The sequence below is a fragment of the Tiliqua scincoides genome, chromosome 1, assembly GCF_035046505.1.
Source record: "Tiliqua scincoides isolate rTilSci1 chromosome 1, rTilSci1.hap2, whole genome shotgun sequence".
In the NCBI taxonomy this organism is placed as follows: domain Eukaryota; kingdom Metazoa; phylum Chordata; class Lepidosauria; order Squamata; family Scincidae; genus Tiliqua; species Tiliqua scincoides.
In genome coordinates this window covers 27,470,545-27,489,297 of record NC_089821.1, presented here as the reverse complement: position 1 = coordinate 27,489,297, position 18,753 = coordinate 27,470,545, and the positions used below count along the sequence as shown (strand labels likewise).

The 18,753-nt window shown below is 42.0% G+C and overlaps 1 protein-coding gene across 1 annotated transcript in view; it reads left to right on the top strand.

The window, feature by feature from the left end:
- The window catches only part of HSD17B12 (hydroxysteroid 17-beta dehydrogenase 12), an 84,246-nt gene that overhangs the window by 41,688 nt on the left and 23,805 nt on the right, over positions 1–18,753 (top strand). The window contains exons 4-7 of the mRNA XM_066632098.1: positions 2,949–3,059; positions 6,096–6,160; positions 8,179–8,223; positions 16,731–16,765. Coding sequence (XP_066488195.1) covers positions 2,949–3,059; positions 6,096–6,160; positions 8,179–8,223; positions 16,731–16,765 — 256 coding nt within the window. The remainder of the gene's footprint in view (positions 1–2,948; positions 3,060–6,095; positions 6,161–8,178; positions 8,224–16,730; positions 16,766–18,753) is intronic.

Sequence of the window (18,753 nt, the reverse complement as noted above, 5' to 3'; positions counted from 1 at the left end):
GGTAAGCCCCAACAGCCATTAAGGGTCTACTCAAACCTACACTAGTGACATCACTGGCACAGGTCTGAGTTTTCCCATAGCTGCAGATCAGGCCCAGTAAAGGGAGATAGAATATGGAGCACTGGTGCCACCAATCCTAATCTTGGGCCGAATCTGCCCACCTCCACCACCCTTCCCCCACCCCCAGTTAAGTTCAGGTAAGGGCTGAACTTACCTGCATTTCCACCTGCAAGTATCAGCAAGAAGGCTCTGGCCTTCCTTCCAACGCAGGTGACCTTTGCTCTATCACAAAGTGCTTTATAGTGTTCTGCGATAACATGAATGCTTGGTGCGCCAGCAGAGCATTCACTCTGCTAGTGTGTCACTTAGTTAGAATTGGGCCACCAGGCTTGGTTTCAACAGAGTAGGAAAACTTGGAAGTTATACCAAATATTTCATGGAAAGTGGATTTTTAGGGAGTATTTTGAAATAAGTACAGTGTGATTTCACCAATGGCCAGCAAGGGAGAATGGGTGGAAGTGTTTGAGAGGAGGAGAACATCTGGTGACTGGGGCCATTGGAGCCATAAGAATGATGGTTAGGGGCAGAAATATGCAAATTGAAATAACGGGAAGAATGTGTTAGAGAGCAGACATGCAGGTCTGTAAATCAAGAAGGTTCTCCTAGATACAGGAAAACTGCAGACAGGGAAACCGTATGCAGGTTTCATGGTCTGTAGCATAAAAGAGAAGAGTTAGTTTGCTAATAGATGAAGTGTGACAGTGGAACTCCAAAAAGGAGATGGTGACAGTCAAGACAGAAGATGGCTCAAACATAAATCATTTGTCAAAGTGGACTGCAGCCCCTGAAAACTTATGCTATGGTACTGTGTGTGCTGCTTTTTCTGCAGCAGGTTAGCACGGCTACCCCTTATAGAATATGCACTGGAGGTTTTTACCAAGAGGATAAAGGAAGAGCTATATCTTCTAATTGCAGTATAGGGATTTATATTTTGACACACTGATGGGCTGAGTACAGGAAATAGAAAAGAGAAAGCACAAGATAAAATCAGCAGACCATATGATGTCATTGAAAATGAGGAGAAGAAAGATGGAAAATTTAGCTTTTGATGTACTGAGTTTGAGATGGCAATGAGACATTCAAGTAGAAATATCAGATGCAGGTTTGGGTGCAGAAAGCTGACTACCATTGACATAAGTGTCACTGAATGCCATGAGATTTAATTGGGTCTTTCAGGGACAGTGTATAGAGATGGGCAAATGCTGTTCTAAGAACAAATTCCTGAGGGACCCAGCTATAAGAGGAAGAACTTCCCCATGTAGAGACAAAGAATAAAAGGTAAAGGCTGAGATGTAGCAATGGAAGGTCAGAGAGGAGTTTGCAAAAGATGACACAGATAGGAGAATCTACTCGGAACAGTTTCATAGTGGCCTGGGGCATGAAGGGAAATTAGTCCCTTCGGTTTTGTAGTACAAGTCTGTTTCTCTCCCCCTGGTAGCTGTTCAAATGCATGTGTGTATTGTATGCAACTTTAACTTGCATGACCATGGATAAGTATCTCGCTCTTGGCCCATTTCAACCTGAAGAATGAGAACAATTGTTTGTTCATCTATGGTGGTTGAAATATAAAGCACTGTGGAATCTTCTGAAAGATCTTCTCCATGTGATACACCTCCACACTTCGTATGCCTGCAGTTGTGTGTAGCATGGATGCTGGCAGCATAGCATGTATCATGTGTCCAATTAGGGATGTGTCATGGAGTCTGTACTCTAAATATAGAAGAAAAACGTTCACTCTTATACCTGTCCTTGTCCCTCAAGAAACACCAAGCAATTTCTTTAAGTTGCTGAAACAGGATGCCATTGGTCAGTGTTTCATTGCTTTTAAAGAATAAAGGCAGCTACCAAGAAGAACCTAATAAAGCATAGTCATGCTTATAAAGAAGATAGAAGGTATATCAATAGAAGGTATATCAAAATAAAATAAGGCATAAACAGAAGTAAAAGAAACAAAAAATCCAGTTAACCAATACACCAGATGAAGTCGGATACTGCTAGCAGTCAAACCATTCCACCATAAAATCAACCCACTTTCCCCACAACAGAAAAACTAAGTTTTAACGTCTCTTGGATGATCATTCCACAGTAAACCTTTCTCTTAGTGGATGTATGCCATGCTTTAGGTGGCAGGAGTGCCTGTTGCAGACTTTAGATGACTAGAACATATGGAAAGGTGCAGACTGGTGTAAGTTTTTATTAAGGTATCTAGTCCCAAACCTTTTGGAGGTAATGACCAGTCCTTTGAATTGAACCTCAAAACAAATAAGCAAGCAGTGTAGATCATAAAAAGTTGAGGATGATGTGCTTCTAGTTGGCAGTTTGTGCTGATAGCTAGGCTGCAACATTTTGTACCGAAGATATCTTTTGAGAGCAGCCACATGTAGAACTCATGACTATAGTACAGTCTTGAAAGGGACAGGAATAGATGAATGTAATTTTTAAAAAACCTGTAGTACTTTCATCTCTTAGGATCGTTATACTTATTTTTTACTTTTTATAAGTATTTTTTTACTTTTTATTTTTTATATTTATAAAACACTTTTTGATTTGTTTTAATATTAAAACGTTAGAATTATTTAGTTCCATGATAAAAGATAACGAATCTTGCATAGCAACAGGTGATACAAATTGCTTTAAATGGTGTGTACTGTGTGGGTAGTAACTTTTCAGAATACATGTCACTTCAGTTCATTGCTGGTTCATCCAGTCCTTGGCTAATATTGTTCTGTTCAGTGTAAAGTAGAAAAAAAACTCCCAAATATTTTAAATATGTCACATAGTTGCATATGTCAGTAACTTGCTGCTTTTGTTGTTTCACCTTAACATCAGTCTTGAATATAATGAAATAAAATAATCCATGCTTATTCTCTTCTATGTCTTTATTTTAGGAGAAAAGTTCAAGGTGGAAACAAAAACAATTGCTGCTAACTTTGAGGACCGAGTAACTATTTACAGTAAAATCAAAGCAGAACTGGAAGGTCTTGATATTGGCATCCTAGGTTTGTATCATAATCTGTTTCAGATTCATAATATGTTTTAGGAAATGAAGCAAACAAAACTACACATTTCATAGCTCTAGTTCTTGTTGGAATAAACTTTGAAGTCTTGGGGCTCTGCGCACCTTCATCAGAAGTGGAAACATTTGTAGTCCTACTAAGCATAGCTTATTCTGTGTAAGACATCGCCTCCTTGTTTGTGTCATTCAGATATCTCTTTAGATAGCTTTGAAGTGACTCTTCTATATCTTCTGCGTAACAGAAAGTTCAAAATTTTGAGGTTAAAGATGCTCTTAAAGACTCACTCTGTATATCATCTTTCTTACCTGTGTTCCCACAGCACGCATATGATTGCTGAAGTATGACTAATACAGTGGGCCCTCCTTATTTGCAGTGGTTTGGCTCTGATTCATGCTGAAGCAACTTTATTCAGAACTTACTGGGCTTAATTAGTGTCTGTCTTCCCTCTAGTTTGAGTACCTGTAAATAGGAAAATCCTTTGCTGAAAAGAGAATGTGAAGATGTAGGCAGATTCACTCAATATTGTAGGCTTGATTTCTTCTGCTTTGAACTAAACATTCTGACATAATGTTGTAGAAAATAATCAAACTATTAGTGATCCCAAGTTAATTTGCTGAATTGGGATCTGCCTCTGCAGAAGTGATTAGTCTATACTATTACCAAATTGATAGAGCTCTGAAGACTATAAGAAGATCAAATCTGTACTTCATTTTCCTTGCCACTGAATAGTCTGCTCTTCTTTCACCATAAGGTCACAGAACTGAAGGGAGGATCCACCCTTTTGCCTGCAGCTGGTTACATGCAGTTTCATTGTATATCTCCCTGTCCTCTCCCTGGTGGTTAGCTGTGTCTCCAGTAGGGTTTAGACAGAGGAAATCAGACAAGCTTCTGGCCAAATCAATTCAGGACAGTGGACAGCTAAAGCAGAAGTAGAGCGCAGTCGCTCTGCATTTACTTTCACTGCTGCGGGGAGCCCTGCTGCAGGTCGCGCCGGGCTCTCCGCAGCCTGGGGTGGCTGCAGGAGGCTTGGATAAGTGCACCTAAGCCCCTGCAGCCCCCCTGGGTGGCATGATCCTAGGTATCGCACCGCTGCCTCCTCCCTGCCTCTAGGCTGCCCGTGCCCCTTAAGGGGGCAGAGGCCAGGGCTCACAGTCTGGGGCATCGCGATGCCCCAGTTTGAAAAACCCTGGGTTAAAGTATTATGAGTTCAAACAATAGTGCAATAATGCATACATATGCCACTATCTCACCATCAGAGATCCAACATGGCATGGGACCAGCATGTATTAACATTGCACCTTTCTTTGCCTGAACCACCTGACTAGTGGTGGTTAGAAATTGCTAACATTTGTTGTATAGTTAAGATGGGAAAGGGGGCAGTTTCTGTGCTACACAGGAGCATTGAATCGACTGCATCCAGTCGCTAAGGAAAGCATTATAAAAGCATGTCCTGAAAGAACATTCTGTGCATGTTGAATCCTAGTTTAATCTCACAAACTGGAAAGCATTCCAAAGAGTTGTTGCATTTTGCCCTGACATGATCCAAGGCTAAACATAGGAAAATAACTCTGGGAATTTGAATTAACTTCTATCTTGCCAATTTTCTCTCTCTGCTTCAGGTGGCAGTAGTAGTTTCCCCTGAAGTCTTGAAATGTGTAAATTGACATGAGCATGGAATTATTCATAAAATTTTGCTAGTTTATAATGGTTCATTGAATAATTAGGTTTAAATAATCGGTTAACTGTGCTGCCAATTCATTAAAGATAACAGGAGGGAATGATTGTATAGACCTGAAAAGTGTGAAATTGGCACTGTGAAATGGTTAGGTTTAATGAATCTCCCTTATAATGGGCCTGGGAATAGCACAGAAACACATTCATTGGAAAAAAATATTGTCACTGGTGAGGTTTCTCGTGAACTTGTAGTTTTTTGTCCTCGTGCCCTATCCTCTTCTACCCCCTTTTGAGCTGCCTTCGAACAGCTTGTACTCTGTATGATAGCTTATGCTGCCATCTAATGTTCTGATGAAGTTTTAACTTGGAAATGATGCAAGGAAAAATGTCTTAACGTATGTTCATAGATGTCTCTTCATCTTCCAAACCTCACACCTTGACATAGATGCCTATTATATCACAAATAAAAAAGAACTGCAGTAGATATTATGGTGGAGTTTACATCCATCAGCCTGAAATCTTCGTCTCTAATGGAAGATAATGTATAAAAATGTGTCAACTTCTCAAATTCACTTACTACTCCTCTTTACTAGTAGTTTTTCATTCTTTGGTTATTTAAATAATTGGAGGCACTCTAATAATAATCCCTTTAGTTGTCTCTAAGAATACTGGTTGGAAGTAGAAAGTATGTATGTAGCAGAGACCTCTGTAAGTTGCCAGTAAGAAATTGAACAAGACACTGACAACTAGATCTTACTTCCTTCCTTTTACAAGGAAAATTGGAGAAACTGAACTATAAGTTACATGCATATTCCTGTGGATATGAAGGGAATTATATGGAAATTTATTAAACCTAACACGTAAATTGCAACTTTTCTCTTTTAAAATAGATGTTAGCAGAGGTAAAACGCTTTTCTGCTTGCTACTTATGTCTATTTAAGGGGAAAACTGACTTGCACACACATGCATGCTCCTTTGACTTGCTTAGTGTGTTGAGAGCCCTGGTCCAGCACTGGAAAGGTGGATAACTTTTGGAGTTCTCTGTTGAATGTGGTGCTTTTTCAATAAGTCTTAATTTCATCTGTTGCTGTATAGACATACATTTAATTGAATCAGTTGAGTTGCTTCTTCTTTGCAGTTGTCCACTGTCCTTCTGTGCCCATTTTTATAAATGTATCTCAGAAGGCCATCTCCGGTATTAATAGCTTTTACATCCTAGTAGCTGTCGGAGTACAGATATCAAATGCATGCAGGTTGCTTTATAGATGAACAGTGTTGTTCAAATTTAATTTCAAATGGTCACATTTTCAGTGAACATTTTCAAATAAAACATGTTTATTTCAGTAAACAACGTGGGTATGTCATATTCTTATCCTGAATACTTCCTTGAAATCCCAGACCTAAGTAACGTAAGTATTGTTTCTTAAACCATATTTAACCATATTTTCAGTGTCTAAAAAAATTAAAGCAGGTTTTAATGTGTGTTTGTGTTAACATAATTTTTTTAAAGTTCTTGCTAGAATTTGATAGCAACAATTACAGGCAGGATAAGGAGAAAGATGTTGCTAGATGACCCTAGAAACAATTCATTTATTGAATACCAATACTAAAATTCATGATGACTATATACAGGCATGCTGCATTCCAGAAGCCCCCATGGTTAACTGAAATTGCGAATACCAGCGAACGCCCTCCCCACCCTCCAGAGGTTGGTAAAACCAGAAGTCACTTTATTCATTGAGGGGCTCAGTCTGAGCCTAGAAGAAATTGACCTTTCATATGACATGAGTGTATCATTTCGGGTTCTTCCTCTAACCCTGTCTGCAGAGTTCTAGCAAAGCCTAGACATTACTGATTCTGGTTTTTAAAATTTTTTTTTGAGAAGTAGAGTGTAATTTGGTTATATGTTTATATTAATATGTATTTATATCAAAGCGCACCCCCAAATTCAAGTGTGTGTGTGTGTGTGTTTGTGTAAACCGAGGAGTTGCATATAATGTGAAGCCGAAATACATCTACGTTTCAGCTAAACATAATTTCAAGGAGTTGATAATAATTTTAATAGTTTTAAATTTTAAAGGGTATAAAATGTCTGAAATTATATGCCAGATCTTGAGCAGCCATAAACTGCATAAAGTAGTCTAAAAGTAATAGGCAATACCATTGCTGTAGCATTATCTTTTTTCTTTAAGAAAACTTGGGAACAAATCAGATTCAACACTTAATGAAGCACTTCACCATTTTTAATAGATTCTTTGTGCAATATGTAGGACAGTGGTGACAGATAGCCTTAGTTTTATTTTCCATTAGCTGGCATGTAACCAATATTGAATAACTGTTCAGCATTCAGTTATGTATTTGAATGCAATGGTTCTGAAATAAATTAAAACTTTAGCTTGGTGCTTCCTAAACATATCAGTGTCACCACCACCCCTGCAGCCTCTTCTTCCCGGCTCAGTTAAGTGCATCTTGGATCTTGTGAAATCTCACAAGATCAGAGATGGTGGTACCCAAATCCTGCATAATGATTTAACAAGATGGCAGAACCAGGAAAGCAGGTAGGAGGAACATCCCGCAGCATCCCTGTGAGTGTCACAACAGCCTAAGGCAGTGGTTGTCACTCCTTTAGCACTGGGACCCACTTTTTAGAATGAGAATCTGTCATGACCCACCAGAAGTGATGTCATGACCAGAAGTGACATCATCAACCAGGAAGAGTTTTAACAGTCCTAGGCTGCAATCCTATCCACACTTGCCCAGGAGTAAGTCCCATTGACATCATTGTTAAAAACATCTTTATGGTAGCCTGTTAGGGCACAATCCTAAACAGGTCTACTCAGAAGTAAGTCCTATTGTGTTCAGTGGGACTTACTCTCAGGAAAGTGAGATTAGGATTGCAGCCTCAAATGTACAGATCTGTGACATTCCCCAAATGCAGTCACTTACCAGGATAGCATCAAGTCTAATATAGTAAAAATAAAATATTGAAATGAATGGGGACCCACCTGAAAATGGCTTGCGACCCACCTTGACACCCACCTCAAACTCACCGTTTGAGAAACACTGCCTAAGGCATTATGATGCACACTTTGGAAACCCTTACTTTAGCTTATTGAATTCCCTCCATTTCCATTTGGAAGAATTGTTATCACATGAATTTTCGGAAGGTGATCTCCTCTATATACCTGTATCCTGCTTTACCTTTTGGAAGTTCTTAACTCTTTTCCTTATAATGTTTGAGTATATAGACATGGGCGGCTTATATGCTACTTGGAAAATTAAATTATCTTAATGTTAAGTTAAAATTGACACACACTTGCTGCTTACTTTGATAAAGAGTTAGAAGCCTATTTAAGCAATTATATCCATTGTTTGAAGAAGTTGTATATTGTATTTACATTTATTTCATTTTTCATTTCTTTTGCAGATGATTGAAAAAATAATAAGCGTTAATATCTATTCTGTGTGCCAGGTAAATACCATTTTGGGGAGGATTCTGTAAGGTTTGCTTTCTTTTGTGACTAGGAGCTCAATCCTATCCAACATGCCAGTACTGATGCAACCTTAATGCCAGCCCCAAGGTAAGGGAACAGAAATACTCTTACTTTGAGGAGATCTCTCTAAAGGTCTTCACACCACAGGATGCAGTGCACACCTCGGTGGCATGACTGCATCAACGATGGAAAGTTGGGTAGGGATTGGGCCCTAGACGTGTTTCCAAGAAGTAAGATAGGTTTATAGCCTAAATATTACTGAACACAATGGGCCTACTTCTGAGTAAAATAACACTGTTTTCAAACACCTCTTCATATAACAAAGCTTTTTGTTTTAAAAATATGTATCCATCTACAATCTGCTTATATTAGGCATAACTGCACAGTTTAGGTACTTTTAGGTAAAACCTTGGAATACAATATACATAAAGAATTTAAAGCAAACATCAATAAGACAAATATGGCAATTGGAAAATGACTAACATCAACATCAAAATAAAAACATCAAAACAAATCTAAAAACATCAACTATATTAAAATACATCTTAAAAGTCTGGATAAATTGAGTCAACTTGGACTATGTAGCTGGCACTGCTGATCCTGTACTGCTCTCAGGCCCGAACTGCCCTGTTGCCTGTTGTTAATTTTATGAAGAGATGCATTTCTAGAAAGGAAATTTTCCACTGGAAAGTATAGCAGCAGATTAGTTTCCATTTAAGAACATCTCCTGAATCAGGGAACATCTCCTGAAAGTTTTTCATCTCCCATCACTGATTTTTAAGGGGATTAAAAATTGAACTTTGATACTCAAGTTATAATTTTGGGAGGAACTAATCCATATTTTCCCAAGTTCTGCAGCTAGGATTTAGAAATCTTATTTGCAGTTTTTTCTTCTATCAGACAAGCTACTAACTCGATGGGGCAGGAGAGTCCCACTGATTAACAGACATTTCGGTTCAGTGCATTTGTCTATTTATGGCTTGGCTAGTGAATTTATCTGCATCCATAGATTGTCAGTCATAGCTTGAATGTAACGTGGTCTTCCTGCAGTTTTTCAGGTGGACGCTACATGTGAAGTAGTCAGGAATCCTTGATTGCCCTCTCAGAGAAACTGTGATTGCATGGCTCAGCCCATTACCACATGAAAATGTTTAGCTGAAAGGCTGTAAGTGGTGGATAATAGCAGCAGGAAATATTTTTATACTTGCCATATTTAGCTTAGTCTAACATGTAGGCACGCCCCCCCCATCCAATGTTTCTATAGTTCTGATTTTTTTCCTCTAAGCAGTTGAAGGAAGAGAATGTACAAGGACCTCAGAATGAAAATTTTAGTTTCTTATAAGGTTGAAAGTGATGGTAATAAAGTTGGTGTTGTTGGACTTAGCACTTCTAATATGTAAATTGCTATATAAATGTATTCATTGCTGCAGCTTCTCTGGGATGTGGTGATTAATTCCTGTTATATACATGGTACTTCATGTAACTTGGCAGAGGCCATCAAGTTGATCCACAGTGGAGGAGCTAGATTTCTTGGATCAAAATTCAGCTCTTGAAATACATTAGTAGAAGTAGTCCAAAGAGATAGCTGACCTTCAGAGATGGCTTGTAGCAAAATGTTCAGATTAATAGGTGGCCTCCTAAGATAAAGCAAGACTTGACCAAGAGCATTCTAAAACTGGCAAGAATAATTGTGTGGAATAGAATATGCACAAAAATCTGTCCCCAGTGTGTCTAGACACTACTAACAGTCATCTGTTAAAACCTGACATAACCCAGTAAAGCTCTGCAGCCAGCCCATCTTGTTTCATTTAAGGAAAGCTTCCTGTTAGCATTCTAACTGTGTCCCCCTAGCGTGTAGGCTGCGTGTCTGCTTGCAACGTTGTTCTTATAGCAAGAAACATGCCTGATAAAGAAGAAAATGGAAGGTAATGGTCGTGGGAGGGGGTGTAGAGAACCGTGGATTCTGGATACAGGGGAGTGCCTGTATTATATAAAAATATATTTTTATAATACGTGTTATAACATACCAGCTCATAGCCCACTCATAACAACAAAACATTTATATTCACAAGTAGCAGCCCAGACATTAATTAAAGTAAAAAGCACAAATAGAAATAGCCCAATAGCAGCAAAAAGAATCATGTAAAAAAATCACATAAAAGAATCAGTACACAGAAAGTAAGAACCACCTTTCTATGCTAAAACACTAATCTAAATAAGTTTTCAACCCTTGCTGGAATATCTTTGAGGAGGCAGACCATAAGGGAGAGAGTTCCACACCTGCATTGCCACTGCCAAAAAGGTCCTGCTTCTCACTGCTGACCCTTAACTTCTGACAGCAGTGGTACTCATAGCAGAAACCTGTCAGGTGATCTTGGAGTATGAGCCAGATTATATGGAAGCAGATAGTCCCTCTGGTATCTTGGTTCCAGGGCATAAAGGGCTTTAAGGGTTAACACCAGCACTTTGAATTGGGCCCTGAAACTGGCAGCCAGTGAGCTGCTGGAGGAGCGGCCCAATCGAGTCAAATCACCAAGCCCCAGCAATGACATAAGCCACTGCATTCCCGCTGAGGTGGGGCCTCAGTATCTGTGGGGATCCATTCTCAGAGCCCCCCTCCCCCGGATACAAAAAATTGCAGATAATCAAAACTGTGATCTTCAGCCCCTTTAGTGCTCTGGTCACCTCTGGAGGGCTTTCTGAAGCCCACAGAAGCAGCACGTGTCCATCCATTGCCTCTGGGTTTCAGAATGTCCGTTTTGGCTGAAAACGCTGCTTCTGGTTTCCTGAGGGAAACAGGAAGTGATGGTTTTGTCATATAAGGCATTCTGAGGCTCAGGGAAGCCCCTGGAGGGTAGAGCATATTATCTTTGTTATGCTACGATGTCATCAAGGCATGGACTGCTGTGGCCAGGTCCAGCTAACTCAGGAACAGTTGGAGCTAGGTAAATCCACCCTGGATCATAGCCACAACCTTCTGGTCCCAAAGAACTCCTAGGTGCACCTTTCTGTAGAGGGAGTGCAACCCCATTCAGATTAGGATGATAGTCTAGTACAGGGGTGTCCAAAGTTTTTGGCAGGAGGGCCACATCATCTCTCTGACACTGTCGGGGGCTAGGGGAAAAAAGAATTAATTTACATTTAAAATTTGAATAAATTTACAGAAGTTTACATAAATGAATATATTAAAGATGAACTTATATGAATGAATGAAGGTCTTGCAATAGCTCAAGGCCTATAAAAGGCCTTGTACAAAGCAAGGCTAGCCTTTCCTTTTGCTGCCTCTGCTGCATCACAGATGTGAAACTACAAGCAGTGGCAGGAGGCCTCATCCCACTGCTCACGCAAGAGGTCAAACAGTTGCCCTCACGCTAAGAGCAACTGCGTTGGGCCAGTGGGCCCTCCAACAAATCTCCGGAGGGCCGGAGGCTCATTGGAGACTGGGGGCTCCCTGAGGGCTGCATTGAGAGTCCTCGAGGGCCGCAAGTGTCCCCAGGGCCAGGGTTTGGGCACCCCTGGTCTAGTACGTACTTTGTGGATTTCTGGACTAGAATGATCTTTGTTCTGTTCACATTTAATTTTAACTTCTTGACCCCTATCCTGTTTCCACATGCCCGTAGGCAGTGTCCAAGATCTCTACTGCCCCCTTGGTAATGATGGTAAAGATAGTTCTATCTGCTGTTGGTTTGCCAAGTGCAGATTTATTTTGACCCCATGCAGTTTAACATCTACATGAAACCCCTGGGAGAGGTTATCTGGAGTTGGATGTCATCAATACACTGGTGACAGAGCTGAGTGTCATCAGTATGCTGATGACACCCAACTCCAGATGACCTCTCCTAGCGGTTTCATGTAGATGATAAACAGTATGGGGGACAAAGTAAACCTGCAATCTGGAAGCCATAGCCAGAGAACTCAACAGGCTCTCCCCATCACCTTCTGGTCCTTGGAAGCAGGGCTGTGGAGTTGGCACTGACCTCCAACTTCACCCAAAAATTGCTTCAGACTCCATAGTTCTGTGCAGTTGAAGTCAGAGTCGTGGAGCTAAAGTTGGAAGCAATTTTGGGTGGAGACAGAAATGATTCCACAACCCTGTTTGTCAATGAGAAGGAAAAGAACTATTAGAAAACATTGCCTCAACGTCCCGATACAGCCAGCTGACCCAGAAGGAAACCATAATTGAGAGTGTCAAAGGCTTGTCAAGTCCCTTGTGCACATAATCTACCAAGGCCATCTCCATTGCAAAGCTCAGCCTGAAGACAGACGGAAAAGGATTGAGATAATCTGTTTCATCCAGGGCTGTCTGGAGCTGATGCTGCTTTTATTTAATCAAAATGTAATACAAGATGAAAAGTAAAATATATCATTTACTAATAGAAGGCACTTAATATAAAAGTGCCTTCTATTTGTAAACTATATATATTACTTTTCATAGCTTTTACTTTTCATACTTTTATATTACCGTAGGTACTTGCCTATAAGTTGATCTCACAATTAAGGGCAGGTTTTGAGCCCAAAATCATGGAATTTTCTATCACCCTCAGATAAGTCAGGGGTTAAACTTAGGGAGATGTCTGTTTATAGTTTTGTCTGATTTCACTGGAGGCCCGAAAAATAACCTAACAGTAATTGCTACCTAAGAACTCTTATTAAAAATATAGTAAAAGATCATAAGATACATTTTAATTCATTCACTTCTTAAATTCTGGTCTTCACAACCTTTTTGTAAACACTGTCAGAGTAAGTACACTGTAAACAACACACCGGCAGAACCATTAATCAAATTCTTCTTTAAGGTGCCTGGTGTGTTAAGCCAGCAGCTCTACAGATAGCATGCAACATAAAACATATAGTTGGGAGTGTGTAATTCAGTTCACAGCAGAGAAACAAGCAACAAGGACTGAGTGTGATAAAGCACAGCTACACATAGTTGCAACCTGATTTGCTCAGAAGTAGCCCCATTGCTTTCCATGGGTATTATTCTTAAGTAATGGTGCACTAAATTGTAGCCTGGAACTTTGTTTGAGATGGAAATAAGAATGATATCCTGGTATTTAAAAAACCAGATCCCTAAAGTGAGGTGTGTGTAAAATTCTTTGAAAATGACTTACCAGGAACTGTTCTGAGACAGCAGGTAAAAGAAAAAAAAGGAGGCATTTTACCTTCTCCAAACTGGATAGTAGATGGAGGTGCTTGTGGAAGTTGTGAGGAGGCTTTGTGAGGAGTACAGTGCTGTATTTCCATAGCAGCAGCCCTCTTACAGAATACAATTCCCATAAGTGCCTACACGTCTCTTCCTGTCTGGAGAAGAAACTAAAATGGCTGCCTCTGAATACTATAATTACTGGTGAAAATTCTTCTTTTACCTCCACCCCGTGTCCTGCTTCTCAGCCCAGTTCCACCCCCCTCCCACCTTAATTCAGCTGCTAAGCTTCCCACAAACTTTTCAGAAGCTCCCAGAGGCTTCTGTTTCATTCACTGTATTGACCCATGTATAAGTCGACACAGGCTTTCAGGCATGAATTTTTCCCCTTATATGTGAATATATATAGTGAGTCAGTGGTTCTCAGACTTTTTACCACTGGGACCCACTTTTTAGGATGATATTTAAGATGTCTGGAACTCACTGGAAGTGATGTTATGACCGGAAATGGCATCAAGCAAATTTAAATAATTATAAATAAACAAATAAATAAAGGGAGGTGAAATGGGGGGAGACCAGCCCTGTTCCACCAAGTGAATTCTCTGTAGCCTGCCTGCAATAACCTTAACGCCCCCCCCAAAAAACAGTAAGATTTTCAGCCCTTTCGAGTTCAATATAAGTTCTTATGTTGTAACGTATCACTATCAGGACCCACCTGGCTTTACAAGTTGTAAGTAAGCATGCTGCATGGCTCAGTTTCACTTTCCATAGGGCTCCATACTTTTTCCTTTTCAGCTATCTGCTTGTCTGTTTCAGCTTTGTGACCTGCCAAGTGGGTTGCGACCCACAGTTTGAAAAACCCTGCATTAAGTAATTATAGCACTCAACAGATTTGATCCTTTGCAAGGTTACTAATCCTGCTTTTAACTGTCATGTTTTATGTACCTCTTTTCTATTCCCAGATTCTCTTTATCATTTCTTAAAATTCTGAGTACTGTCAGCGAAATATTTTGTTTCCCCCACTTATATCTATATTCCTGTACCCATAGAAATAATGGCATAGTTGTCACTTGTATAACTCATAGTTAAATAGTAGCTTCCCTGCCTGGCTTAACAGTATTGTTAGCATTCTGACATAAGATGCCATAATGTTGACCCTCACGCTGTGTTAAGATAGTAGAAGCGGTGTCTCTTAATAAACAGGTTGTTTGGTCTAATGATAACTGAATGTCCTGAGCAGTTCAATAGTACGAACTCCATAGACCTATTGTATTAAAACAGTAATCGTGCACTTGAAAATATAAATCTGAAGACCTTCTTACAGGACTTTGGCTGGAACAGAACAAATTTTCTGGCATTTTGACATTCTGTTTTGCTAATATTAGCTATTTTGCTGATTACTTCTTATTACTTCTAATATGAAGGTCAAATTCCACTAGATACATCATTCTTCATTATATACAAATTCCCTTATCTGCAAATGGCAAAATTACCACCCATTTCTCATTATCTGATTTTGTTTTCATTATCGGCAAATACTGTGCCAGTACAAGCTGAAAGTTGTCTGGATTGGGTCAGTTTTCCACATCAAATGGGCATTGGTCTTGGTCCATGGAGAATCGTCAGACTCATTTGTGTCCACTTCCAGACTTGCTCCATGATCTTGGGGCACCATCTCAGGGACTCCAGTTGAACCTTCACAACCCTAGTGATGTTGAAGGTCTCTGGAAGGCTACCTGAGGGCTGCCCTGGGGCTGGGACTAGCCAAGGGAAGGAGCTAAGAGACAGGTGAGGAGAACGACTGTTGAAGCAACCTCCTCCCCACTGCTGAATTCTGAGGCCTTGTTGGACTAGCAGCTTTCAGTGAGTTGAGGGCTAGCCAGCATGGAGGAAGAAGCACCAGATGTTGATGAATCCTCATTATCACCCAGCCCCATTGACTTCAAGTTCATAGATTATATGGTGAAGAGGGTCACTGAAACCTAACCCTAGTTTCCCTATAGGCTCAATGATTTAGTATCCACTAGTTTTTCCAAGAACCTAACGCTAGCAGATAATGTGTACAGACTGTATGTTTTCAAGGAGAAAGGTGGGATATAAATAAAATAACTGTTAATGGCAAAAAGCAGGGGGATAATCCTGTTGGGAGGGCATGTGTTTACATACATGTAAGTACTATGCTTTTTTAACACTTTCTCCTCAGCCCCAACCCAAAATATATGATCATCTAGTTCTAGTAGAGGTGTTCATTTGGAAATGTAGTCTGTTCAGAAAAGTGCTGGAATCAAAGATGAAAGGGAACCAGTGGATCATTTAGTTCAGTGGTTCTCAAACTTTCTAGAGACCCAAGAGCAGCAATTTTTAACCCTTTTCATCTCATGGCACACCGAGAAGGAACTAAAATTGTCAAGGCACACTATCGGTTTTTTGACAGCTGACAAGGCATGCCACACTGCCAGTTGGGGGCTCACATTTCCCAGTGGCTCTACTAATGTATGACACTCCCTCCAACTCCTGCCACACACCTGCAGACCATTTGTGGCACACCTATGTGCCATGGCACAGTGATTGAAAACTGCTTCCTAAGAGGCTGTTGTTGTCAGGGGGTGTGGCTATCATGATGATTGGGCAGCAGTTCTGTCTCCTCCCCTCAAGTATCTGCTTGTTTAATCCTTGATGCACATAACCCAATCTGCCTTGTCAATTCTGCAAACCACCAAAAAATTGGATCACAGCCCAGTAGTGGATCTTGTACCTGCGGTTTGAGAAACACTTATCTGGTCTAACCCAGTGCCTGAAAAAGCCCACTCTGAACAGTTCCCAGCACTCTTCACAAAAGATTCACTTTCTTTCTGTTATCACTTGGGATACAGAGTACACTCTGGTGGTTTAAACGAGGTTTCTTGCACTGCTGCCCTAATTCAGAAAATAATCAGTGTCTAGAACTAGCTGAGTTAAAGAACTAGGACCAGTCACATCTGGCTGTAACTCTAATAGCATTGTTTATGATACCAAAATGGCACATGAAAAGATGCAAAGAAGCCCCTGATAAACAATGCTTATAGAAGAGCCAAATGGCAGAAAAGAGGAATCTCTCTTTTCATGAGCTCTCACAAGTACAGATGAGTTCATCTGACTCACTGCAGATGCTTTGTGGAGGAGACAAGTTATACAGGTAGAATAAAAATATGCAGCCTCTACAAACTAAGGCCTTTAATTCTCCCAGACTACTCTGAGGTGAAGAGGGGTCAGCTTTTTTGAGGGGGCAGAGAGGCTTCCCTCAATCTGGTGTCTGCATCCTACTCATTCCACAAGGGTTTTATTTCTTCTTCTTCTTTTCAGATGACACGAATGGTGCTGCCTGGCATGCTGGAAAGGTGAGTCACAAACACTATCCAGACAGTCATTATTATTTATAGGGGAGAATCCTTTCTTTGAAAAATTCATTACTATGACTAATCAGCCTGGCCTCCATGTTTTAGTGGCAGAGTAATGCCGTGTGAGTCACGGTTTGGGGTGCATGAATCATCAGATGGTGGAAGCCTTTTTCCACTTGATTCCCTTTTTATTTTCTCTCTCCCCTTCTCAACTGTTGTGGTGATTTTCTTTTAAAATGGAATTAAAAAGCCTGTCTGACTCATCGGTGTGAATTCAACAACCTGCTATTCTGCTGTGGTGATTGTGGTTCCTGGGATGTTCCTAGGAATAACCTTCTTAAAGCCATTTCTGAGAAGCAAAATGGGTAAAGAGAATAAGTTCTAGTTATGTGGCACGTAGCACATTGAAGAAAACATATGCTCAGAAGCAAAGGGCTGTTCAGAATAAAGTGGAGCTAATGTACAGGAGCCTTTTACTACTAGTAACCTGTAATGTATTTTCCTCTAATGCTGGTGCAGCTAAATGTATAGAGCAGCTGGTGATGTTTCCCAGTCATTTGATTGCTACCTGGGGTTGGTGGTTCTTGCAAGTTTGTCATACTACAGGTGCAGCCTATTTATCCACGGATTTTTTATCTGCGGATTTGTCTCTTTGCAAATGGGGTGGGGTACTGAAAGTCACACACACCATTCCCTCCTTTGCCCAGCGCTGCCGTCTCGATCTGTTTCCAGGCAGCCCAAAACGCTGCAGAAAGGCTCCGCCTCGCCCAGGCAGGGAAATAGCCCTGGAAGAGGTTCCCCTTGCAAGGAACAGTAACATTCCTGGAGCTCCTGAGCCTGCAAAGAGAGGGGGGGGGGGAGGAAAACCTCTGTAGCCAGAACACGTGCAGCAAGGTGGAGTGTGCTCTCTCTCTCATGTGCACGCACACGCAGAGGGGCAGGTGTGGTAGCAACAGGGGATTGCTTTAAAAAAACCCAGGGAGTTGTCAGATCCCAGGGAGGGGGTTGAGGGTCCTCTGGCCAAAAAGGGGTTCAGACCGACCCTGTGGCAGGTCCCTGGAGTGAGGCTGGGTGGCCTCGGATCCAAAAAGGGCTGGTTAGAGCCACCCGGGTCCCCCTCTTTGGCTTCTAAGGTAGCCTGGGTCTCATGGGCTTGCAACCTTCCTCCTGGCTGTTAGCCTTGCCCAGCTTCCTCATCATCGTTGGCGTCCCCGGCCTTTATGGAGTTTCCAGTTCCACCCCTCTTACCCAGTCAGCCTGGGCACCTGGTCCTGGAGCCAACCCTGCTCTGAGTCTGCGGGAGACTTACTCGCCAGCTTAGCGGCTCTGCACCCTGGCCTGCCTCTTGCTCCTCCTCCCCGCCTGTCTCCCCCCCCGCAGCCCTGCTCCTGGCTGAGCTCTCCCCCCATGGGGTGAGAAGACCCAGTGGTGTCCTTAGGAGGAGGTGCCGTCCCCGGGGGCGCTGCTTGCGGGTCAGTGTGCTTCACCGCTTGTCCTCCCCCACCAGACCCAGCCGTAGGGCTCCCTTCCCTGCCTCCCGGGCAGCCGTCCGCAAATGAGGCGAGGCGTGGCCATTGCCGGAGCCACATCGCCTGCGTCACTGCAGGCATGGGGCCAGACATCTCCCGGGGGTTACTCTTCCTTCCGCCCCTAGCTCCCTGTAGCGCCTGGTCATCTGCGGGGGTTGCCAGGGGTTTGCGCCCACTACCGCCCGGGGATCTGCCCCGTCCATCCCCGGCACCCCTGCACTTCGGGGAGGAGTGCCTCTCTGGGGGCTGCTCCTCCTCCCACCCACGGCTCCCCACCAGTCCTGGCAGCCCGCAGGAATGACTGGTGCGATCTGCCCTCAGCCTCCCGTAGCTCTCCCCTGCCTGTCTTCTGCCCCCCTGCACCTCCAGGTATGGCAGGGGCTAGCCCGGCAGCGAGTCCCTGACAGGAGTGTTGGCCGAATTCCCTCCCCCCCCCCACCATGGTCCAGGCTGTCACGG